The sequence below is a fragment of the Scleropages formosus genome, chromosome 18, assembly GCF_900964775.1.
Source record: "Scleropages formosus chromosome 18, fSclFor1.1, whole genome shotgun sequence".
Classification (NCBI taxonomy): domain Eukaryota; kingdom Metazoa; phylum Chordata; class Actinopteri; order Osteoglossiformes; family Osteoglossidae; genus Scleropages; species Scleropages formosus.
Window position 1 is genome coordinate 22470531 of NC_041823.1, and position 26722 is coordinate 22497252.

General features: G+C 43.3%; 1 protein-coding gene across 3 annotated transcripts; it reads left to right on the forward strand.

Moving 5' to 3' along the window:
- The first annotated feature begins 2377 nt into the window (after positions 1–2377).
- fcgbp (Fc gamma binding protein) lies at positions 2378–21698 on the forward strand. Of its 3 annotated transcripts, none has more exons than XM_018745488.2 (20): positions 2378–2422; positions 5979–7214; positions 7557–7831; positions 7937–8510; positions 9009–9607; positions 9949–10516; positions 10806–11068; positions 11159–11500; positions 11758–12331; positions 12458–12657; positions 12795–12936; positions 13692–14020; positions 14762–15335; positions 15585–16180; positions 17302–17869; positions 18147–18742; positions 18942–19509; positions 19925–20124; positions 20324–20695; positions 21154–21698. In XM_018745488.2, exons 2-20 carry the CDS (start codon positions 6026–6028, stop codon positions 21427–21429), a joined length of 8805 nt encoding a protein of 2934 aa, XP_018601004.2. In that variant the 5' UTR covers positions 2378–2422; positions 5979–6025; the 3' UTR covers positions 21430–21698. The 3 variants fall into 3 exon arrangements, with proteins under 3 accessions (XP_018601004.2, XP_018601006.2, XP_018601005.2); XM_018745490.2 differs by lacking the exon at positions 2378–2422 and adding an exon at positions 4577–4662; XM_018745489.2 differs by lacking the exon at positions 2378–2422 and having other exon boundaries at positions 5787–7214; positions 14888–15335.
- Positions 21699–26722: the final 5024 nt, after the last annotated feature.

The window sequence follows — 26722 nt, forward strand, 5'->3', positions numbered from 1 at the left end:
ATCTTGTATTTGTTTATAAAAAGCTTCATTTAAAATCAGACTTGACTTGGAGGGTCAAATGCAGAATCATCCAACTAGCAGCATGTGCAGTTCATCTGTTTATTGTGTTTCTCTGGTCTGGACTGCATTGAAAGAAAAAAGCCAAATGAATAATTACAGATATCTCTCATATAACAAATTCATTTTCATAAAGCTTTTACACTTCTTGGAAAGTATATTTGACATTTTTTATGCCTTTTTATGTTCTCCACTAAATCTAAAATTTAAGGATTTTTCAGCTGCACGAATGTCATGCACATCTTTGGTTGTTGAAAAAAAATGATTAATGGAAATCCTCAGAATGTACAAAATTACAAGTTAAAATGTGTCTTGAAATATGGTTAATAATTAATAGTTTTGTCCTTGATACCCTTTTATGAAATGATCGCACCGAAGGTGTGACTAATGTACCATATGAATTAATTTTCTTTTCTAGTGCTGAAATGCATTTATTAAACTGTGACTTATGAAAGATATGCATGAATTATGTCCTGGTGTAAGAGACACAAGAGGATTATAATTTCAGTCAAGCATTAGAATTCAGTCAGAAATCCACATTTTGAGACCAAGTGTGCCATGCATAGATACCACATGACAAAGAGAAGGACAACACATACCCACTATGTCCCACTTACTAAGGATCTTTTTACATTTATTTATTTAGCAGAGGCTTTTCTCCAAAGCAACTTCCAGTGAATTCTATATAGTTTAAGCAGCCTACACACCTTATTCACCAAGGTGACTTACACTGCTAGACACACTACTTACAATGGGTTACTCATCCATATATCAGTGAAACACACTCTCTCTGTCATTCACAATCTATGGGGGAACTTGAACAGCATGTCTTTGGACTGTGGGAGGAAACCAGAGCACCTAGAGACACACAAAGTAGGATTGAACCAACATCCTCTCACACCACCCAGGCTCTGTGAAATAGCAACACTACTCACTGTGTCACCATGCTGCCTAGTTTTTAACCCCCCCCCCCCCTACACCCCATAGTGTTGGATGACCAGAATCCTGAGTGCTGTTCTGAGCACTGATCCTACATGATCTCACACACACACACACACACACACACACACACACACACACACACACACACACACACACACACTTTCTGAACCGCTTGTCCCATAGGGGGTTGCGGGGAACCAGAGCCTAACCCGGCAACTCAGGGCGTAAGGCTGGAGGGGACACACCCAGGACAGGATGCCAGTCCGTCACAAGGCACCCCAAGCAGGACTTGAACCCCAGACCCACTGGAGAGTAGGACCCAGTCCAACCCACCGCACCCCCACACCCCCACACAAGAAAATACCTTCTCTTCAACACCCTTTACTGTGCATTGGCTTTGAAAACATGACAAATAAACCATGTTTGTGGCACTTATAGCTGAGGTTGGGGTGGTGCAGCGGGTTTGACCTGTGCCAGCTCTCTGATGGGCATGGGGTTCAAGTCCCACTTGGGGTGCCTTGTGACAGACCGATGTCCCGTCCCAAGTGTGTCCCCCGAATCCTGCACCCTGTGCTGCCAGGCTAGGCTCCAGCCTGCTGCGACCCCACTTGGGACAAGCAGCTTCAGACAATGTGTGCTACACCACATTCATTATGAAGTATAATATCAAAGAGTAAATTAAGTATAACATATTGCGCAGTTTTGCTATTCCTTGGAATTTTTTTTTTTTTTACTGAGCTGTTTAATTTTATTGGTTGCACATTCCATCTATTTGTTTAAAGTAACAAATCATAGTCTAGGGCCCAAAGAGATAAAATTGCAGTAATGTTTTATTTAAAAGGGTAAGAAGATACCAGTGGTTTAAAAACATTGAATGACTTTTTTGTGTACTGTTAAAAATAACTGTGTCATGATCAAGTGCCATGATTTGGCAGAAAAGATGCCCTATTTCGGCCAGTGTTACCATTGAACAATTCAACTGAAGAGGGTGTGTGTATGTAGCTGTGTGTGAGACAAAGTAGTGATGAGGAAGCAAGTTGAAATATGATCAAGGATGGGCACAGCTGTGGTAAGATGGGGTGATAAAGCAGAACAGGTGAGTATTTAAAGAGAGAACCTGGGCCCCTACCCTTTAATCTGGACCTTGCTCAAGGTGAGACATCTTTCAGTCTTTTCACTGGTTGTTGTGGTACTGGAACAAAAAGTGCATTTAACTGGGTTATAATTCATTATAAATGTGTATCATAAATAATTCCACCTTCAATTTGTTTAAACTTATCACTTTTCACATACCATTGCAACTTCATTGAAACACCTATTGTGAAGTTGTTATATGAAGAAATCAATAACTCCCTTTTTCTGTTCATTTCAGCCATGGCGACTAAACTCTTATTATACAATGTTATTCTTCTGCTTGCTTGTGGTAAGTCCCTTTTTTTTTGATGTCTGTCTGGAAAGAGCAGGTTATGTTTAACTCTAATCATCCATTTATGTGCAACTGGTTGTGTTCCATTTAAACTCAATATCAACATTTAGTGCATTTTAATACATGTGATGAAAAGACTTAATGTTTTGAGTCCCACCATGCAGCACATCTGTCTCCATAAGAGGAGCAACTATGTTATGAGGAATGAATTGTATACAAATAACTGAGGCATACTATAAAATGTGCTAATGAAAAAATGTAGACACTAAAATATTAGTCCAGTTTTAACTGGTGATTTAACAAAATGACTACTTCTCAGGTGTTCCTCAACTGATTTGATCACAATTTTCATTTAGTGGACTTTTTTTTTTTTTCCCCCTTTTCTTCTCCAACACAACTTCCAGCCTTCAACTACATACAATTATTTACCTGTTTGTACTGGCACAATTGAGCCTAGTAAGCACCTTACTCTAGGAATAAGTAGGACACACCTGGAAGTGGGATTTGAACACATGGCCTTTGGGGCCAAAGGCAGCAGCTCTGTCAATGATACCAGCTGCCCCTAATTATTTAATTAACTCCTCAGTGACTGCTGTTTTTTTTCTTTTTGTATTGTTCAAAAGCAGCACACTTCATATTCACTTTCAGTGGGCTAATATTAGGGTTAGTGTTTTTCTACATGAGTATTGCATTAGATTTATTAAAAATAAAATTTGTGGCTGCTTAGTCTATAATTTTGAGGTCCAGCTAGGTTAAAGCAATTTAGTAACCTGCCCTAGAGGAATCATGCCTGTGAAAACAGGGGGAACTGTAATGGCTATAAGTGGATTATTTAATGCAAAGGCTAGTCTATATTGCTGGGAAACTGATTTATTTTTCTTGAGGACTAGTAACTGTACAGTACTAACCAGCTGGTCAAGTGAATATACACACAGTGACCTGAAAAATGGTTCAGAACTGAGCGTTAACTAAGGAGTTAATATGAATTTTGTTAATGTATAATAATGCAAATTAACTGGGGCATGGCCATTTTTTTCTCTCCCCTCACGTTTATTGGCTTTTCAGTCTGTACAGTTAACATAACGGGCAGGGGGGGCGCCAGCCTAAGTTAAGCTCTTCAAACTTTAACTTATTTTAATAATAATGAGCTGTACATCACCCTTTTCTGCTTTGTGAGCCGTATTAAGTGCTCTATTTAATATGTACAGTTAAATCTATAGTTCTATAGAGGCGGGATATTTCCTTTTAATCATTAATGCAGTACAAGAATTGAAAATAACACTAGCTTCAGGAAAAAGTTCCTGTAAATTGGATTCAACACACTTAAGACTGTACATTCATTCCGTAAGGCAATTCCAGGATGTGAGGTGGCACGGGGGGCTACATAACGTTGCTGTTATCTGGAGTCCACAGCTGCGTATTACTGATGCAGCAAACAACCCAATCCACATATTTCAAAATACATAATTGACACGCTCTATTGTAGTCTCGAATCTCCTCCCGTTTTGGGGGGGGGGGGGGGGAGAAAAAAACTGTGGTATCCGATTCCGCGTCGAGAATCCGGCAGCGATTGACAGCGCTCTGATCCAATGGTGTTGAGCATTGTCAGACCGACAATACGTTAGATCAATGACGTTGGGGGGCACCGAGGCCAATCATATTTCAGGGGGCCGGTACCACCCGTTAGACACGCCCCTGCTCCACAATACCAGTCATCGTCGAGTAAATGACGGATATCTTGTTTAACCCGTCAATTCAAAACTTACTTTTGCGAATGAGTGCATGAGAGAGAATTTCTCACTGACTTGAGAAGCCGAACCGCTGAATATGGCATAACTGAGGATACATCCCTGCCAGTTTCCTATAACGCGAAGAACCCGTGGCACGTCGTTGGCACAGCAGCTAGCGCTGGTGACAGTGCCTGATCTGCCCTCGGTCGTTCTTAGTCTGAGTGGGGTGTTTTTTTTTTTTTTTTTTTTTTTTTTTTTCTCTTCCTTTCCCTTCTCTCCCTGTGGTCGCAGTCGAAGATTAGCAGAATTATATTGGTCCGGAGTGTAAATGACTGACGCCACAGGAAGAGAAATGTGCTGGTATTAAGACTGTAATACTCTGTCTGTTCAGTCCTTTGCTTCACAAGGTATTGGAGACATCTAGTAGAGCAGTGCTAGAAGTGCTGCTTCTGGACCTACTGCTTGTAGGTTTGAATCTAATCTCCTACAGTAGTATCCTTAAACAAGGTACTTGCCCTAAATTGCTCCAGTAAAATTACCTGGTTGTACAAATAGGTACTTAAGTTGCTTTGAAGTCAGCTCAATTAATATAATTGAATTAGTTCTACATCTGAAGTAGACCTGCATTGTCATGTGTGGAGAGGAAAAAAAAAAAGTGGGTTTTTATAATGGTATAGCATATCTGGAAGTGTGTGAATTCCACAAACTCAGTCAAGAGTTTAATTTCCAGGGTAACTAATGTACTGTATTCAGTTGAGGATGATAATTTAATGGGTATTGATGACCTCACTGCTCTAGTTATAGTGCAGTATTTAGTTTTTCCTACTCCGGTTTCACTTTATATGGCATTTAAACTGAAGACTAAAACTGTTTTCGGTGACCTTATTTAAATGCTTCACTATTTATCAAGATCTATACTATGGGCTAGAGACTTAAAAACCTGCTGTATGATCAAATATGTAACTTGTATCTGTAAAATTTAAAGCTGGATTTTACTTGCTTGTTCATACTACCAGTTCTTGTAGTCTTGACTTTCATAAGAAGGTAAAGCTTGTTAGATTCTCAGCTTCTGTTGTGCTTTACCATTCTTCTAGAAACAATGTACAGTGGAATGTTGGAACTTCTACTTAATTTGTTCCAGAAGGGCATTTGAGTTCTGAAATCAATTTTTTGCCATATAAATTGGATTAATCTGTTCCAGACCCCCAAAATGATTGCCCATTTAAACCTATATACATATCTAATGCTAAAACCCAGTGCAAATCATAGATTTAGGCATTCCATGCTGTGTAGCCAGATCAACCATGTGAACACCTCCATTTTTTTAAATATCTATTGTGGCTCACTATTTTCCTTTTTGGCTGATTGCTTTCACTAGTAACCTTAGGACTCATGATGGCTTTTTTAATATAAAAAAATCTACAATAACGTGGAAATTCTCGCACAATTTAGCGAGATGTTCACTCCGTGAGTTTTCAGGCAAGACTGACTCGTACTGAGGCATATGCACCCTTTGCTTCACAGGGAAAAAATGTTTCCAACAGGTTTTTCCCTGAAAGGTTAATTGGTTCAAGTTCAGAAACTTCATTAGAGTTCTGAGGTTCCACTGTATTATAGCAGCAGAAATTCCAGCCACATGACCAACAGGCTGCCTCCCAAGAGAGACATCCAATATTGTTGCAGAATGTGAACTGTGGTATTACCAAACAGACAGTACTCCAAGTGTAATTTTTTACTGTTGATCAGTAAATCAATTGCATTGTTGGAGTGCTTTCAATTTGCACTAAGGAAATGTTCACATCTCCTCTTTTCTGCTCCTTTAGGGCTCTGCTATGGTGGCTCTGCCGGGAAGGAGTTTGCAACCACCTTTATGCAGAACTATGTGTATACAAGAGATATGCCTCGATTCTATATCCAAGTCTCAGCAATATGGCCCAATACTACAGTCACAGTAAGAGTTCCCACACTTAACTTTATGCAGAAACAGGTGCTTGAAGCAGGTGAGGGATCAACTATTCATCTTCCTAAAGATGTGGAGATGTATGGCACTCAGAAATTAGGCAAGACAGTCCTAATAGAGTCCACTCAGGAGGTGCTAGTGCAGTCTCTCAACTTCAAGATGTACACTGCAGACACCGCTGTGCTTTACCCTGTATCAGCTTGGGGAACTGAGTACCTTGTCTTTTCACCTGTAGTGAATTACTTGGGTGTCTTTCCAGAATTCTCAATCATCAACCACAAAGAACAAAACACAGTTGACATCATTCCTCAGGTAGTCATTGTGTTTGAGGGTCAATCCTACAGGCCTGGTAGTAAGCTTACCATAGAACTTGAACCTTACCAGAGTGTGCAGCTTCAGAGCGTCAATGACCTGACCAACACCAAGGTAGTCTCCAAGCTTCCTGTTGCTGTATTTGTTGGACACTCATGCTATATCAAGTTCACTAAGTGCAACCATGTCTTTGAGCAGCTGATACCAGTTAAAAGCTGGGGAACAAACTTTCTTGTGCCACCCTTGAGCTTCCAGGACAAATATGATAATGTCTACATTCAAGCATCCATGTCAACTTGCCTGACAGTAACATCAGGGGGGGTGTCTCAAGACATAACTATTGGCCAGGGCCAGAGCCAGGAATTCAACCTTGTGACCCCCAATACCATCTACATTAATGCTAACAAAGGTATACAGGTCTTTTTCCTCTTCAATGGGGCCCTGCAGTCCTCAGGTGTTGAGTTTGACCCTTTCCTCATGAGCATTCTGCCCACTGACAACTTCTGCACCTCATACATCCTAAATGGGCAGAGTGACTTTGACAACTTTGCACTGTTTCTGGTTCAAACACGTGACCTTGGTGGGCTGCTGTTTGATGGTGCACCTCTGCCCAAAAATCTCCAGTGGCGAATAGTCAATGGATCGGAATACTCTTGGGCTGAAATGCCCTACTCTTCAGGAGCTGGTCAGCACAAAGCAGAACATCGCACCTCACCATTTGGTCTCTACAGCATGGGTGTGAGCTTGAAGAATGGATATGGAGCCCCAGCCCTGTGCAGCAAGCCAGGTATACCTAGAAATGTTAGAGAAGATTGTAGCTTGGGTTGTTGAGCCAAGTGTTTGCTGCACTTGGCATTTAGGCTACAAATGTTTCATCCTCAGTTAATGTGATGGCATCGGTTCCCAATTTCCCCCCCCTTGTGTACTGCAGTTAGTGTCCACATTAAGCACTGGTGTCACATCAACTGGTAATGAAATGTTTGCGGTCTAAATGCCAAGCTAGGCAAACACCTGGACAGGTATGCATAGTTCACACCTATGCAAACTGCATTGTTAACTTCAGTCCTTCCTTTATATCAAACCTAAAATGCCTTCACAAAGTATCTAACAACTTTCTTCTGTCTACTAGGGGTTCTCCAGCCACCCAGATCCAAGATGGGAACCTGCTGGGCAAGAGGAGATCCTCACTATTTCACATTTGATGGTCGTTACTTTGATTTCATGGGCACATGCACCTATATCCTTAGCAAAAACTGCCAGAACAATGGCAGTCTGCCCCTGTTTCAAGTGGAGGCCCAGAATGACAATCGTGGCAATATACTTGTCTCTTTTGTGGCCTTAGTTACAGTTAAAGTCTACAATGTCACCATTAGTGTTGCCCGCTCTGAGGTTGGCCATGTCAGGGTAGGTATCTTTTGTTGTATTGATTTAGTCTGTCATGTTTTGAGTTTGGTTTATGTTGACCCAGTTTATTTCTGGGTTATAACAAGTCTTCAACTCTTCCAACAGCTTGATTATGGCATTTGGAGTCTCCCTGTAATTATTGACAAAGTCCAGATTTTCCAGACTGGACGGTTTGTAGTGATTCAGACGGACTTTAACCTGATCGTGAAGTATGACTGGGACCAAAATTTGGTGATCTCTCTGCCTGATGACTACAAGGATAAAGTTTGTGGCTTGTGTGGAAACTTCAATGGCAATCCCAGTGATGATTTTGCCACTCCAAGTGGCACCCAGGCTGCCAGCATTGTGGAATTTGGGCGCAGCTGGAAGGTGCTAGAGCTGAGCCCTGCTGCCAGTTGCCAAGATGACTGCCCAGGCCAGTGCCAGTGCATTGGGAACAGCATGCTGAATACGTGGAAGGGAGATCTGTTCTGTGGGCTCCTTACCCGCATTCCAGATGGCCCATTCCGCCTGTGCCATGCTACCATTGACCCTAAACCCTATCTGGAAAACTGCGTATTTGACTTGTGTTTAGGTGGTGGCCTGAGCCTGTACCTTTGCAATGCTCTTGAAGCATATGCCACAGCATGCCAGCATGCTGGCATTGAAGTATACAACTGGAGAGAGATCTCAGGATGCTGTAAGTGAAAAGAAAACACACACACACACACACACACACAGAAAATACGACAAACTTACAATCAGTAAGGCAAACTGGGGAGATGGCTCTCACCAGTACGCAACCCATCATCTTGCAGTAGACGTCTCAAATCCCACCTCCTTGTGTAATACTTCAGGCAAGGTTCTCAACCTGGACTGTTCCACTAAAAAATACCCAGCTCTATTAATGGCTGAATAATGGTAACTGTGTGGTCCCCATTATGTAAGTCACTTTGGAGACTGTCTGCTAAATAAACATCAACTATAACTGACAGATCTTCCAGACTATAGCTTTAACTACTGGCTAAAATTGAAAACAGTAGGCATTGAATAGGCATCCTTGAAGTCACACATCATGCACCATTCCTTTACCTGCTTCATCTATGATCTTTTTTTAAAACCCCTAATGTTTGTGTGCAAAAAATGTGGCTTAAAAGTTGAACTGACCAGTGCGTCTTTTTTTCTCCTCCCCCCAAAGCTGCTAAATGCCCAGAGAACAGCTACTATGAGTCTTGTGGAAGCGCTTGTCCTGCCACCTGCTCTGACCACTTTGCCCCTTCTACCTGCAAGTACTCCTGTGTAGAGACTTGCACCTGCAATGCAAGCTTTGTCCTCAGTGGGGGAAAATGTGTGCCTGCTGCCCGTTGCGGCTGCACTTACCAGGGCCGCAGCATCTCCCCAGGAGACTCCTTCTGGGCAGACCAGGCCTGCCTCAAGTTCTGTTACTGCAACCCTATCAACAGTCAGCTGGAGTGCCGTGACAGTGGGTGCCGAGCAGGAGAACGGTGTGGTGTAGTGAATGGTATCCGGGGATGTCAGCCCATATCCTATAGCAGATGCTCAGCAACTGGGGACCCCCATTACGTTAGTTTTGACGGGACCCGCTTCGACTTCCAGGGTACCTGTGTGTATCAGTTGGTCGGTGTCTGCTCAAAGGATCCAGCCTTAGAACCCTTCCAGGTATTGGTGCAGAACAACTTCCGGGGAAGCACAGTGGTCTCCTACACCAAAATAGTGGAGATTAAAGTGTATAACGTGAGCATTGTCATCAGCAAGGACAAACCTAACCAGATTATGGTGAGTTGAATTTATGGGGGAGGGGGGGCACTATGTGTTCAACTGTACACATTTAAAGCTCAAAGAATACATTTCCTATTAAACTAGAAATGCTTATAAACAAAGCTGCTGTTCACTATAAACCATTTCAGTGGCAGAACACTGGTTTTATTTTAGCTCATGCTTTTTTCTTTTTTTTTTCCCTGCCTTTTTGTACTGGAGCAATTTAAAGTAACAATTTTAAAAGTCCTGCCATAAATGACATAGTTTGTCAGGATGGCAGCGCTTACCCCTATGCTACACTAGCTAAAGCCCTGTAATTTTACCTTTTGTTGTCTCTAATGATCTTTAACATATTACAGGTAAATGGTCTGCTCACCCTCCTGCCAGTGTACCTGGATGGAATCCAGGTGTCCATCTACAAGAGTGGACTGAATGCAGTTGTGAAAACCAGCTTTAATCTGATGGTGTCCTTTGACTGGAACAGTGCTGTATTTGTCACCCTCCCCAGCACCTATGCAGGCTCTGTCTGTGGTCTGTGTGGCAACTTCAATAGCAACCCTCGGGATGACCTAACCATGAAGAATGGTCAGCTGACACCCAACCCCACTGACTTTGGCCGCAGCTGGCTAGTGGAAGAAATCCCAGGCTGTGTCCACAGCTGTACCGGAGTCTGCACAGTCTGTGACACCACCCAGAAGCAACAGTATGGGAGCAATACATTCTGCGGGCTCTTGCGTGACCCTAACGGGCCTTTCCGTAACTGCCATGCCATTGTGGACCCCAGTGGCTACTTTGAGGACTGTGTATATGATGTTTGCCTTTACAAGGGCAAAAGGGACATGCTTTGCCAAGCAATCACTGCCTATATGTCAGTCTGCCAGGACAGTGGAGCCAAAGTCGAAGCTTGGAGGGCAAAGCAGTCTTGCGGTAGGTGCCTTGCACAACTTAAGGGGTAATGATGCTTTTGCGCAAGCACTGTTAAACTGGCAGATACACAACTTTTCTTTATTAGTTGAGCCTTGACATGGCTGTTTAAAAGTGACAAGTACATACTGTCACTTTTCTGGTCTCCTTTAAGGAGTTCTCTTGCCAAGAGCAGCAATTTAAGGCACACATCAGTAAAAACCATAAATCATAGTCATGCTGGGGAAGCATTTCTTTATCTGAACATCCTGATCAGAATACATGCTAAACAAATGCATCCTTTCTTCCTAAGATGTGAAATGCCCTGCCAACAGCCACTATGAGGTGTGCTCCACAGGCTGCCCAGCCACATGCTACAGTTTATCCTCACCATTCGCATGCAGTGCCCCTTGTCGGGAAGGCTGCACCTGCAACGATGGCTTCATTCTCAGCGGTACCCTTTGCGTGCCCTTCTCCCAGTGTGGCTGTCTCTACAATGGCACCTACTATAAGGTTGGTGACATCTTGCCCAGTATGGCATGTCAAGAGGAGTGCAAGTGCACACAATTCAACAAGGTAGGGAACCAGTACTGATGCACTCCTTGCTTAGAAGGTACCTCCTGTTTCAGTGCCTTCAACCAGTAACTCTGAATCATTGGTTTCCAGGTTCAATGCCAGGCATTTTCTTGTGGCCCCAATGAGAGGTGTGAGGTGGTAGATGGCATCCAGAAATGCCAGCCAGTTGGTACAGGGGTGTGTTCTGCCTCAGGGGATCCACACTACAAGTCCTTCGATGGACTCCTATATGACTTCCAGGGCACCTGCACCTACACCCTGGCCAAGGCCTGTGGCCTTGAAGGCATGCGCCTTGTTCCTTTTGAAGTGCAGGTGGAGAATGAGAAATGGTGGCCCCAACTGCCCAACAGGAAGGTTTCTGTTTCCAAGCTTGTGGCACTGGAGGTCTATGGCTATGTCCTGATTTTGCAGAAGAACATGCTGGGAGTGATGGTTGGTTTCTTTGTTTCTATGGAAGTTAATGGTTTTATAGATGACAAGTTATGCAATCCTGTATTTTCAATTTGAAGATAAGCAGCCTTTGTTAAATGTCATAAGAAAACAAATCCAGCTTTTCACTTGACATATTTGCCTTACTTGCAAATTATGTGCTTGCACCAGGAAAATGGCATTTCCAAAAGCTCTTGCTCAACTCTAACTCTAACTCCAACACCATAGCCTGAGACCCATTCTTTTGTCCCATTCCACAGGTGAATGGGGTTTTCAGTAACCTCCCACTGAATTTGAACAACAGTGCTGTGGTGGTGTACAATGATGGTTCCAACTATGTCATGCAGACTAACTTCAGTTTAGTTGTCACATATGACCTGGTGTACCATGTCACTGTCACAGTCCCTGGAAACTACCGCACAAAGACATGTGGCCTGTGTGGCAACTTCAATGGGGACAAAACTGATGATTTCCGCTTCCCCAATGGTACCCTCACTAAGGACATCAACACTTTTGGAACAGCATGGAAGGTAGCCATTCCAGGAGTGATGTGTGACAATGGCTGCTCAGGGAACACTTGCCCAGACTGTCTCCCTGGTCTCAAAGCCATTTTTGAAAACCCAAGCTACTGTGGCATCCTCAAGGTTCCCAATGGCCCTTTCTCTGCCTGCTACAACAAGCTAGACCCAACCCCTTACTTTAATGACTGCGTCTATGACCTCTGTGCATCCGATGGCAATCGCAAAGTGGTATGTGACACCAGTTCTGCTTATGTGTACAATTGCCAGCGAGCAGGAATACGAATTGACAGCTGGAGGACACCCTACTTTTGTCGTAAGTGTTTGGCCTTGGAACCACTTATGCAGATCTTCAACTTGCATAGTAGTCGATTTGTGATAAGTTTAACAAAATATTGAACTTGCAGTGAAGGATGGTAAATGCATTTCTTCTCTATTTTAGCAATGTCCTGCCCACCCAACAGCCACTATGAGATCTGTGCATACACTTGTTCCATGGCCTGTGCTGGTGTGTCTGACATCACATCATGCCCCACTATGTGTTCAGAGGGCTGCACCTGCAATCCTGGATTTGTCTTTAATGGCCAGGGTTGTGTGCTGCCAGACCAATGCAGCTGCTATGAGAATGGGCATACTTACAAGGTGGGATACTTATATGGATTTTGACAACCATAAGGCTACAAGTCATTAGTAAAAAATGGTGGTGGCTGCTGCTTGGAATATTGCACTGGTAGAGATGGCTTTTATACAGTCAGTATAACCCCCCTATGTCTCTGCAGCCAGGTGAAGTGGTATATGAGGACGAATGCACTCGGAGGTGCATGTGTGACACTACAAAGGGTTTGCTTTGTGAGACCTACACCTGCCCAAGTGGAACCAAGTGCACTGTCCAGAATGGTGTCAAGGCATGCTTCCATACTGGTAAGCTCTTCACACAATAGCAATTTTATCACACTTTAAAATACCTTAGCTGCTGCAAGTATACATTTTATATAGCTTAAAATGAATTTCTCAAACCTTTCATTACAGCTAAAAGGAAGCACCATTAATTCTCGACAGTAACTCCATAATTCCAATTATGTACCTCATTTTGGAGGGCAGTGGGTATCCTAGTCAGAGCTGCCTTCAGCCCTGAAAGTTGCAGGTTCAGATTCAGTCTACTGCTGTAGTGCCCTCTAGCGAAGAATATACTAGCTTGATTCAGTAAATTTACCTAGCTGTATAAATGGGTGTGGTGATGAAGCAGGCTTGGCTGAGTCTTGCTCTCTGGTGGGTCTAGGGTTAGTCCTGTTTGGGGTGCCTTGCAATGGACTGGTGTTCCATCCTGGGTGTGTCCCCTCCATCCTTGTGTCCTGTATTGCCAGGTTAAGCTCAGATTTACTGCGACCCTGCTTGGTGTGTGTGTGTGTGTGTGTGTGTGTGTGTGTGTGTGTGTGTGTGTGTGTGTGTGTGTGTGTGTGTGTGTGAGATGGTGTCTTAACTATGTACTTTGGAGAAAATGCCAGTTAAGGGAGTGAATTAATGACAAACATTTTAAACAGATCCTTGTGAGCATCAATGACACAAAAATTTTAGAAAAACTTTACACTCAGTTTTAGTCAGTATAAATGACACATCAGTGCAGAAGTAAACCATATGCATTTCTGTTGTATAAGTGTGCACTTTTTTTTTTGTAGATCCCTGCAGAGATAAAAACTGCCGGGTCAAGGAAACATGCGTGGTCAAGAACAATGAGGCGGTTTGTTTCCCTCAGTACACAGGCACCTGCTGGGCCTCGGGTGACCCTCATTACCACACTTTCGATGGGTACAATTATGACTTCCAGGGGACTTGCACATACACAATCTCTGCCACATGTGGCAACTTGACAGGCCTGGTGCCCTTTTCCATCAAAGAGAGGAATGACAATCGAGGCTCCTCCCTTGTGTCCTACATCCGTGATGTAGAGGTGTCGGTGTACAGCTTCAACATCACCATGGGCAACTACCAGTATGGCCGCATAATGGTAAGGACTTGATCAATTCCGCTTTCCAGCACATTAAGTGAATATGTCCTGTATAAATGCAGATGCATAGCATTGATGCCATATAATTACTAGTTTTCCATGTGGGTTGGATTTCTTTTGGGATCACTCAATGTACCTTACAATCTGTATAACTAAATACATCTGAATGCAATGCTAACACTTATATACTAGAGCATTGTTATATCAGCACAGTGTCATTTTAACATGCATAATACACTATTTTATACTATACAACTATTTTTAATTTCTAAATTTGTCCTCTAGCAGTGCTGAAAAGTCTCCTTTTGGTTCATTGCAATTTTAAATTGCTTATTTTGGCTGATCAGTTTCTCAAAAGCATTTCACAGGCTTAAGCTACCTACAATCTTTTTTCCAGCTGGGTAACTTTACAGATGTAATTTTGTGCTTAGTGACTTGCTCAAACATACTACAGCTGGAGGTGGGGTTTGAGTGATATTTGGATTTGATGGTAATTGTGCCAACCCCCCCCCCCCCCCCCCCCCACACACACACACACACACACACACACACACACACACACACACACACACCATCAGCTACTTAAATTAAAAGGGGCTTGAGAATAGCATACAAAATGCAGTTGCTGCTAGAAATGCAAACAAAGCAGCCATCCAATGGATCGGGTGTCATGATGCCACATACTTTACTGTAGATACAGTAAGGAGGATGGGGTGATTTCACCACTTAACTGTTTTACAGGTGAATGGCGTGGTACAGAACTTGCCTGTGTACCTGACAGATAAGCTGTCTGTGTCCCAAGTAGGCAACATGGCTGTGCTGCAGACAGATTTTGGCCTGTACGTTTCATACGACTGGTTCTGGCAGCTGGTTGTGCAGCTTCCTAGCAGTTACTATAACAGCGTGTGTGGGCTGTGTGGCAACTTCAACGGCAACCGCAGTGATGACATACGTGACCCTGCTGGCAACATGCTGTCCTCCGTGGTCAACTGGGCCAAGAGCTGGAGGGTGGAGGACCCAGACAACCTGTTCTGCTGGGACACCTGCAAGACAGAGTGTCCCACATGTGATAACAACCTTGTGAGGCTATACCAGGCAGAAGCCTATTGTGGAGCTCTCACGAACAGCGTAAATGGCCTCTTCCAGCAGTGCCATGGCACAGTGGACCCCCAGGTCTACATGAACAACTGTGTCTATGATGTGTGTGTCAACAAGGGTGACAAGACAACGCTGTGTCAGGCACTCGCCTCCTACTCTGACATGTGTCGCCGAGAGGGCATTGTCATCAAAGGATGGAGGGAAAAGTCTGGCTGCCGTAAGTGCACAAAATTTGACTCTTACAGGAAGCTGTTATGTTCATTTGACATTTAGTACTTTTCAGTTTTGTCTTAAACCATGCTGTTCATAAAAATAGCAAGTTGTAATTATTGAAAAACAAACTTGTATTGATACTGGGCTTTTAAAATGTATTTAAGAGATTAGCTTTTTTTTTTTTTTTTAAATGAAAGCTCTAAGCAATTGCATGGAAAAAGGCAACTATTAAAATGTGCTTATTCCTTTACAGCAATGAACTGCCAGCCACACAGCCATTATGACCCATGTGCCAGTCCATGCTCTCTGTCATGCCCATTCCCAGAACGGCAACCTACCTGCACAGGCACCTGCATAGAGGCCTGTGTATGTGATGATGGCTATGTTCTAAGTGCTGGCCAGTGCATGCCTGCTGCATCTTGCGGTTGTTCCTACCAGGGGTGCTATTACAAGCCACTTGAGCGCTTCTGGCTTGAAGGCTGCCAGCAGCAGTGTGAGTGTGACCCTACCTTCCGCACAGTGGTGTGCTGGAATGCAGCCTGCGGCCCCGGCGAGCAATGCTCTGTCCAGGATGGTACGCGTGCTTGCCGGCCCATCAGCTACGCCACGTGTACGGCTGCAGGGGACCCCCATTATCTCACCTTTGATGGGTACCACTTCGACTTCCAGGGCACTTGCATGTACCAACTGGTGGGATTGTGCTCAAAGGAGAGCAGGCTCACATCATTCAATGTCACAGTACAGAATGATAACCGTGCCAACAGGGCTGTGGCCTTCACCAAAGTGGTAACTGTGGAGCTCAGCAGTATCACAGTGACCCTTAGCAAGGATTACCCCTACAAGATCCTGGTTAGTGTTTTTTGGCAAGGGCTTCCCCCCCCTTGTACTTTGTCCACTTATGTCCATGATCTGAACACAAAGTGGATATTGGCAAAGCAGTTAACTTAAGAGTAAGGGCTTCTCTTATCTATAAAGCCAGATCCATTCTGATTCAGATAAATCAGAGAAGCTGAAGCATTAGGACACATTTCAGAAGTCAATGTTTCTATAGCTCTTCTCTGCTGGGTGCAAATTTACAATTTACTTAATGTGTTTGAAATGGTTTACCATTCACTTTGGTTTACTGCTGCTTGTAGTGCTTAATGATTGCGATGGGTGCTGCTCAGCTTTTATATACATGTACCTTGTGTTAGGAAAACCTTAAGTTATTCATTTTTAAATGGCATTTTCTTAACCAGTCTGCTAAAACTTTTTGCAGAGCAAAAGTCTTTCTGCTTTCTACCATTAGGGGCAGCAACACTTAAATTCAAAATATGATGAGGTGCTGGTCATTTTTGATTAGCTATCAGTTACAGAAACCACCCACCGTATAAAAATGGTGTATGGTAGAAGCACTTGTATATCACTAACTGGATGACATGTTTAATTTAGCAGGCCACTTCCTTTTGGCTGTTTTTATACGTTTACCGTGAAACAAGTAGCTAGCTGGCTAGTGGAGGGCATTTCCGAAATGCATTCTTTCAATGTGAACCTTGATTATTTTGCTGTTCATCCCTTTTTCTTCCATTGTGTAATTCTGTTGACTAGAGGAACACAGCTCTGGCTCAGAGTTCAAACTAGCAGTTGATGCATTTTTCTTTTTCGGTTAAAGCAGACTTTAATTCATAAAGACAGCATCCACATTGTATTTTGTCACCTGCCCTGCCCAGAGTCCTCAGTATAGATGCATACCAAAGTTGCTCATGGAATGAGCTGTGGATGGAAAGTTGAGCATTTTAGCTTCACATCTAAGCCAAGAATAAAATGAAATATTAGGTTTTAGATTATGAAGTTGGTTGATTTATGAACAGTTTCATTCTAGTCCAAATTTGCAAGTCAAAGTACAATTTGTACAGGGTTATATTGTGTGTTACTACATTGGAGGTAGGTGGTTTTTGTGCAAAGACTTACGGTTTTGTCTTTGGCATCAGGTGAATGGCCAGGCTGTATGCCTGCCCTTCTACAATGACAAAAAGCTGATGGTCTTCCGCAGTGGCCAAACTGCAGTACTGGAAACAGATTTTGGACTCCGGCTGACCTTCGATTGGAACAGTGTGGTCCACATCACTTTGCCTAGTACCTATCAGAATGCAGTCTGTGGCCTGTGTGGCAACTATAATGGTAATGCCTCTGATGATCGTACCATGCGGAGTGGGGCTCTGGCCCCAGGTGAGGTCCAGCTGGGATCCAGCTGGCAGGTGGGCATAGCATCTGGCTGTTCCTCTGAGTGTACAGGCCCCTCATGTAAGGTCTGCTCCAGCTCCCAGAGAGAAGCCTACCGAGCTCCACAATACTGTGGCTTCATCATGGACCCTGCAGGCCCCTTCAAGGCATGCCATGCCTATGTGAACCCAATGTCTTACATGCAAGACTGCATGTTTGATGCCTGCCAGTACCAAGGTTACTATGTTGCTGTGTGTGATGCCATTGCTGCCTATGTATCTGCCTGTCAGAGTATGGGAGTGACCATCCAGCCCTGGAGGAACAGCTCTTTCTGTCGTAAGTTTAGTTCATGCAACTAAAATGTCAATTTCATAATGTTTATGAATAAGCAATTGAAAGAGCTGCTTATCTAATTTTAATAAGAGCGCCCACTTAAAGTATGCAATAACTTTGTTCTGAACACAATTTTCTCATTGCCTATTCTAGTCTGCCAGAGGTACAGTTGTGTTGAGAAATGCACTTAAAACTAGAAACTGCAGTATTGCATTTTGATTTGAAAAGATTCATATGGCCATGGAGTGATACTTAATGCCTGCTTTTAACTCCTACTTAGCCATGACCTGCCCTGTGAACAGCCACTATGAACTGTGTCCCACCGGCTGTCCAGCAACATGTGCTCGCCTGCCAGCCCCTGCCCGCTGCGGTGTACTCTGCAGGGAGGGCTGCCAGTGTAACGATGGCCACTTACTGAGTGGTGATGTCTGTGTGCCTGTGGCCCAATGTGGCTGCACCTATGGCGAACGCTACTATAAGAAGGGTGATATCTTCTACACGCAGGCAAACTGCCAGGAACAGTGTCAGTGTGGTGATAATGGTGCTGTCTCCTGTCAAGCATCCCAGTGCCGCCTTGGTGAGGCCTGCCAACTGGCTAAAGGTGTCCAGGGGTGCCACCCTACAGGGTTTGCCAAGTGCATTGCCAGTGGAGACCCACACTACATTTCCTTCGATGGACGCTGGTTTGACTTCCAGGGCACCTGTATCTATATACTTGCCAAAGTATGCAATGACAGCCAGGGCCTGACACCTTTCACTGTGCAAGAGGATAATGTTAAGTTTGGTAATGGCAAGGTGGCTGTCACCAGGGGAGTGACCATTCAGGTTTATGGTTACACTGTCTCCATAAAGCAAGGGATGAGATGGGCTGTATTGGTGAGTATGTTTGGCATCTAGTTAATACCAAGAGCAATCAAGGCTTAACACAAGCTAATGAATGAATTGGATGATTCAACACTTAAATGGGTTTTAAATTGAGACTGAAGCTGGGTATAAATTTGTGCCCCACAAAATGATACATTTTAAATTTGCACTTTTTCTCTCCCACCTGTAATCTGTGGCTTTATTTGGGCAGGTGGATGAAGACCTGTTAAACCTGCCCTTCTCCTTGAATGGAGGCCGCATCATTGTTAACCAAGAGGGACTCAACATTGTAGTGCAGACTGACTTTGGACTGCAAGTGCTCTACGACACCACATACTATGTTGTGGTAACTGTGCCCTCCACTTACCAAGGCAACATGTGTGGACTGTGTGGCAATTACAATGGCAATGGCTTGGATGACTTCCGTTTGCCAACTGGCCAGCAGGTGTCGGATGTGGACACATTTGGGAAATCATGGGCAGCAGGTCAACCAGAGACTCTATGTGGAGGCTGTGGGGGACAGTGCCCCATGTGCAGTCAGGATAAAAGAGTTCAGTATAGCCAGCCAAACTCCTGTGGCATCATTAGTACTGCCAATGGGCCATTTAGTGACTGCCATGCAAAGGTGGGACCTCAGCCCTACTTCCAGCATTGTGTGTTTGACGTATGTGCTCTGAACGGTGACAACACAACCCTTTGCAAGAGTATCCAGGCTTACGCCATCGCTTGTCAGAATGCTGGGGTCCAGATTCAGCCCTGGAGAACTAACACCTTCTGCTGTAAGTCAACAATCCAAGAGGTGTCAAACTTTAAACTGAGCTTTATTCACTCATCTGACATCTTTGTCCAAGGTGACTTGCAGGGATGGGTTAATACTGTCTTTTTAGTGTGACGTGAACATATGTATTACTTAAAAGTAGACTAGCTTGTGTTAAATTTCAGGAATTTTTTTTTTTAAATTTGGTTTCCTACAGGTACTGTTACAAATGTAACCTGCATTTCAACGTACAGCCATTAGTTGGCAGTAAATGAAATTGGTATGACTCCTACTGGTTACAGCTTGGATCTGGTGATGGTGATCAATGATATCTAGTGCACATGTTTCAGATGACTGTCAACTGACTTTCAGAAGGAGTTTGTGGACACATTTTGTTTGCTTGGCAGTCTAACTAATGTCCACACTTTGCATCACAGCAATCACCTGTCCAATAAACAGCCACTATGAGTTGTGCGCCAATACCTGTGGCACCAGCTGTGCCAGCCTGACAATGCCCAACACCTGCAGCAACCAGTGCTTTGAGGGCTGCCAGTGTGATTCTGGATTTGTTTCAAATGGCAATTCCTGTGTGTCCATGAACTCCTGTGGATGCATCTATGAAGGCCAGTACCTAAAGGTACAAAACTCCTTTCTTAAATTCTCACTTCCTGCACTTAGTTTCTCATTGATTTATCATGTTTTATAACTGCTACTGAACACTTTCAAGCATTCACTAACAAATTAGCAATTTCTTTATGGAAGTTTTCAGAATGTTTACAATTCAGTCTTTCCTCCAAAAATCATTAACAGGTAATGAATTATACTTGCTTTGCCAGGTCGGTCAATACGTTGTGAACAAGGTCTGCAGTGACCGTTGTGGATGTCAGCCGTCGGGAATCGCAGTCTGTGAGGCAATCAGTTGTGCTAATGGCAAAGTCTGCAGTACCCAAGATGGAGTTCGGGGTTGCTATGTGAAGGAGGGCATCTGCAGGGTCAGGCAAGGGGGCCTCGTGACTTCCTTTGATGGCATGGAAGGGACACTGGACCTTGACGGCGCCTACGACCTATCATTCCTGTGCGACCGGAACTCTGCCCAGTGGTTCCGCATTGCTGTGGGCATTCACAACCAGAATGGCATCCTTGGCATCTCTGCTGTCTTCGTATTCTGCCTTGACACTACTATCGTTATCAGCAGCCGGCAGACCTCGGTGAGTGGCTGACCGAGATGCTTAAAATTTACCTGACTAAGACAATTACAAGACACACCCAGCTCATGAACCTTAAAATCACTGTTTTGAGTCACTATTGGATTCAGTACTGCTGACATGTGTAGTTTCATAAAATATCACCCACTATGCCGAACTTAGACTGCAGTTGCATCTGATTCTAAGACTCCATCAGTTATCAGATATATCCCAGTTCTAAAGTCATTAAAAATTTGGGCAGGAATATTCCAGAATCAAGGAAAGATGATTTATTGGAATAACTGGCTGAAGTGATCTAATGTAAAGATCTTAAACTTGATTTGCCCACAGTTTTGGTGAAATTGGAATTTCCTGTACAGATGGCTATCTTTTTTTCAAATGGATACCTGCAGTGCTTCAGTAGTACAAAATGTTTTTGTATCTCTAAACAAAGCTTGTCATCCTTTCATACTGATTTGCAGGTAAATGGTAAAAATGTGACCATGCCCATCACACTCAAAAATGGGATCTCTATCAGTGTAAAGGACAATGTGGAGGTCACCCACACATCTGGAGAGCTGCGTGTCTCTTTCTCAGCTGCCCAAGGAGTCAAGGTGACTGTGGGCAGCAGCCTAGCTGGCAAGCTCTGTGGTGCCTGTGGGAACTACAATGGAAACAGCAGGGATGACTTACCAGAGATTGGTACCAGCGTCTCGGAGGCCATCAACTCCTGGCGGGTCCTTGATCTATTTGCATGAGGAGCACATTGCACCTAAACTTGATGCTTGCTGGTGGACAGTGCTAATATAGCACATGCCCGCTGTATACAACAGGCTCATAGGCTAGGGATTCAAACCTGAAACTGGATAGGTGATTGGTTGAATGTCAGTTGGAGCTTATCTTTATGATGGACTGATAAACTGATTGCTTAAAAGTTTCCATAGCAAAATGTTCTCCATTTAATTGTCATGTCTTTTGACTGTCAAAATGAATATGCAAATAAACAAACAATGGACAAGCTGAACTTGCATTTGTCTCCCTCTAATGCACCAGAATTTAGTCCTTGAACCAGTATCTTTAGAGGTGAGGTGGTGGAAGTCATTGCAATGCCTGACATTTTCTAGTCTACAGTACATAGAGCGTCCAGAGTGTGGAGTCACACCTGTTGCCGAGACAGCATCTTTGGAAAGAATGGAGTCTCTTCAACGTAAGTTCTATCCTGAATGTATCGGCTGATGGCATACCTGTGTTGTGTATCGTGTAACACGTTTTTTTTTTTTTTGTTTGCACCTGCTGACACTGTGTAGCACATTTTCATTTGCTCAAAATGCATAACAAATGACTTGGTGCAGAAGGTCCACAATTTAGAAGAGCGCATTAAGAATTTGATTTCTATACGAGAAACGGAGAGTTGGTTGGACTCGGTGTGTCCCGATCCCTCCGTAGTGTCGGACTTGGCATCGACACTTGCAGGCCCCAGTACAGCTAACAAGAAGCCGGGTACCCCAGAACACGCTCACAGCGACTGGGTTAGTTCTGAGTAAGTGGAATAAAGCAAAGCCTAAGCTATTCGTTCCTGGTTCCTTTAGCAGCTTTTGTGTATTGATAGGTCTGTTGCTTGTTCTGATATCAGTAGTCATTTCTCATGTGATGGGGGTTTCTTGTGACTTGTCCAGTGTGGGCCTAAAAACTTTGAATGTTTTGGCTGCACTTAACGCTTTCATTTAAACTATTAAGGCCACGGCGTTTAACTAAACTTAGTGATGGGAGCGTTTGCACCAGAAACCTAAAATACATTAAAACATTCTCAACTTATCACAGAGGCCAAACTAATATAAAATGCTGTCAAATATTCGTTCACTAACGAGTAAAGCTGTCCCAGTAAACGACTTAATATTAAGTTACAAGTCCGATCTATTCTTTCTTGCCGAAACCTGGATCGGTGAGTCCGATACGATTCCGCTAATAGAAGCCGCTCCAGACGGATACTTTCATAAATCTCGTCTGTGCGTCGTGGAGGTGGAGTCGGCGTTCTTTTCAATAATGATTACAAATAACACCGAGAAATCGTAGAACTTCACACGAGGTGATATTACGATTAGATTTCAACTCAAACCTCATAATTATATTTATCTACCATCCACATGGACCGTACTCCTCTTTTCTCAAGGGATTTAGCAACTTCATAACCGATTTAGTCATTAACCATGATAAAATAATCCTGATGGGTGACTTCAATATTCATGTAGACGTGTCGTCGGATACTCTCGCTAATAGTTCTCTCTTAACTTGGGTAAAACCGATGGAGTTTACCGGTCCTAGTCATTCCCGTAACCATACGCTCAATCTCGTCATAACCTACAGCATAGATGTTCATCATGTTAACATTATTCCTTTAAATGAGACTATTTCTGATAATTTAGTATGTTGGAGATTCTATTCAGTGTGCTCTCATGTTGAAGTATCGATCACATGACCTTTGTTGTGCGTGATGTGTTCTGATGAAGCACGTATGTAAATAAATATTCTTCCCTTCCGGTTTAAGCAAACCGATGGTGTGAGCGTGTACTTTGTTACCTCCGTTAAGTATAATCTATTTACCACTTCTCAAATGCAGAGATGGCTGCGCCAACAGGTTATGGGCCCAGAAGAGAAGTAGGTAATAGACTGAGTAGACTGTGTTTCGACGGAGACGAAAAGAATTACGAACTTTGGGAGACAAAGTTTTTGGGGCACCTGCGTTTGCTGGGACTGAAAGAGACCATACTGAAAGTCCCCACACCGAGCGATAGAGAAAGCGCGGACGAAGATGAGATTGACGACACTGATAAAAATGAAGTCTACGCGGAATTGATCCAGTTTTTGGATAAAAGTCTTTCCCTTATAATGAGAGAAGCCGCAGATGACGGAAAAAAGGCGCTGCAAATACTGAGGGGCTACTATGCAGGAAAAGGGAAGCCGCGAATTATTAACCTGTACACAGAATTAACATCCCTTCAGAAAACTGCAAAGGAAAGTGTTACGGATTACATTATTCGGGCAGAAACAGCCATTACCGCTCTGAGGAATGCTGAAGAGACGCTTACTGACGGACTGTTGATTGCAATGATTCTTAAAGGCTTGCCAGAATCGTTTAAACCATTCGCAGTTCATGTAACAGAGTGATGAAACTATGACTTTTGCAGAATTTAAGACAAAGCTTAGAAGTTTTGAAAACACTGAAAAGTATGCTAGGTCAAATGACGACAACGTTATGAAAGCGAGTGGTGCAGCTCCTGTGAGGAGAGAGAGAGAAAAACGCAGACCCTGATAATATTACATGTTATAATTGCGGTCAAAAAGGACATAAAGCCTGGAGATGTCCAAATGAACGTCATAAAAGTCAAAAACAGTGGTGTAGCTATTGCAAAAGCTCAACACACAAAGACGCATCTTGCAGACGCAAAAGAAGGGACGACGTAAAACAAGCGACGCATGAAGAGGACGCAGATAAACATGCATTTGTCTTCAAAACGTGTGATTATCAACTAGACGGGCTGAAACATAAAGGGCTGATGGTTGACACGGGGGCAACATCACACATAATTACCGACATCGGAAAGTTTAAGAAATTTGACGAGACTTTCCAAACGGGCAAACATTTCATTGAGCTTGCGGACGGGACAAGAGCGAGTGGTGTTGCGCTGAAGAGAGGTGACGCGGAGATATGTTTGATTGACAGTGAAGGTAAGCAAGTGAGCACAATGCTAAAGAAAGCACTGTACATTCCTTCATATCCACAAGACATATTCTCTGTTAAAGCAGTGACTGCCAACGGGGCTTCTGTTCGTTTTCGACAAGGACATGACGAGCTCATCCACAAGGATGGCACGAGATTTGAAATAAAAGAGTATAATAGACTGTACTATCTAAACACTATGGATAAGGGAGGAGATTATTGTAACGGCTGTTACGACATTCAAACTTGGCACGAAATCCTCGGCCACTGCAACTATGATGATGTTTCCAAGTTGCCAGATATTGTGGAAGGAATGGAAATCAAAGGAAAGATTGACAAGTCCAAACTGCACTGTGAAGTCTGCACACAAGGCAAATTTGCGCAAAGCAGGAACGGAGAACCCGATGCACGTGCCAAAGTCCCACTTGAACTTGTGCACACAGACTTGGCTGGTCCTGTTCAACCAGAGGCTAAAGACGGTCACAGGTATGCACTTGTATTTGTTGATGATTTCTCAGGCACAATATTTGTTTACTTCCTGAAAGCGAAAAGTGACACCGTAAAGGCTACGGATAAATTCCTAGCAGACACTGCTCCTTATGGTACTGTAAAGTGCATTAGGTCAGATAATGGCACTGAATTCACAGCAACAAATTTTCGGTCATTGCTATGTTGACAGGAAGAAAACCGGATCTTTCAAAGATGAGAGTTTTTGGATCCATGTGCTATGCATACAAACACGACAGAAAGAAGCTAGATTCACGTTGTGAGAAGGGAATATTTGTTGGGTATGACAAGAATAGCCCTTCATACCTAGTGTATTACACAGACACTGGAAGAGTCCTTAAACACAGGCTTGTCAAATTCTTCAAGAAATGTGCTGTCGAGCAGCAAACTCAAACTGACCCACAAATACCAGATGAGGATGTTTATGGGGAAAGTTGTTTGCCATCTAAGGTAACAACAAACATCACTGAACAGAGTTCAGGGAAGTCTCAAGATAGTGGAGACAAAACAGATCTTCAAAATGATGATCAGACTGAAAATATTCAGAATAGATGCAACCCCAAAAGGAACAGGAAAGCTCCCCAATACTTATCCGACTACGTGACTGATATTGAAGATGATGATCAGATACTTACTAATATTGACTACTGTTACAGAATGTGTAATGTACCACAAACCTTCAAGGAAGCCATGAGTTCAACCAAATCACAGATCTGGATTAAAGCCATGGAAGAAGAGATGGATTCTCTAAAAGAAAATGGAACTTTTACATTGATGGCTCTACCCGAAGGCAAACATGCAGTGGGGGGTAGATGGGTCTATGCAATCAAGAACAATGCAGATAACAATGAAACGTATAAGGCTAGATATGTTGCTAAGGGTTATAGTCAAGTAATGGGAAGAGACTATAAGGAAACCTTTTCTCCGACAGCAAATATCACATCAGTTCGTGTCTTGATGCAAATGGCAGCACAATATGACCTTGTTCTACATCAGATGGATGTGAAAACGGCTTACTTACATGCTCCAATTGATTGTGAGATCTATGTGGAACAGCCAGAAGGTTTTGAGGTAAAATCGGATACTGGTGAAAAAACTTGTCTGTAAACTGAACAAGTCATTGTATGGTCTGAAACAGTCAGGTAGAAACTGGAATAAGGTACTGCATGATTACCTGAGTGAAAATGACTTTATGCAAAATCCTGCAGACTCTTGTGTCTACAGCAGACAAACTGGAAAAGAGAGAGTGATGCTAATAATCTGGGTTGATGATCTGATTATTGCTTCTAGTACCAACGAGTTACTAAATGATGTGAAAAGGATGCTGACAGCTAAATTCAAGATGAAAGACCTTGGTAAATTGAAACATTTCCTAGGCATTGATTTTGAGCAAATGGATGGAGTTGTGAAAATGAATCAAAAGGGGTACATCTTAAAAATACTGGAAAGGTTCAACATGTCGAATAGTAAGTCCAGATCGACCCCATGTGAACAAAAGCTAGAGTATAACGGTGATGGAAACTCTGTAAACCACACAAAGTATCGTGAAGCAGTAGGTAGTTTGATCTGTCTAATGACATGTACTAGACCAGATCTTAGTTGGGCTGTGAGTAAATTGTCTCAATCTATGTCAAAACCAAATGAGCAACACTGGTGTACAGTGAAGCATGTGATGAGGTATCTGAAAGGTACAGTAAACCAAGAACTGATGTACAAGAAGAGTAACGAGAAGCTGAAACTTACGGCATACAGCGATGCTGACTGGGCATCAGATCCAAATGACAGACGAAGTACGACTGGATACTGTTTTAGTCTAACCAAAAATG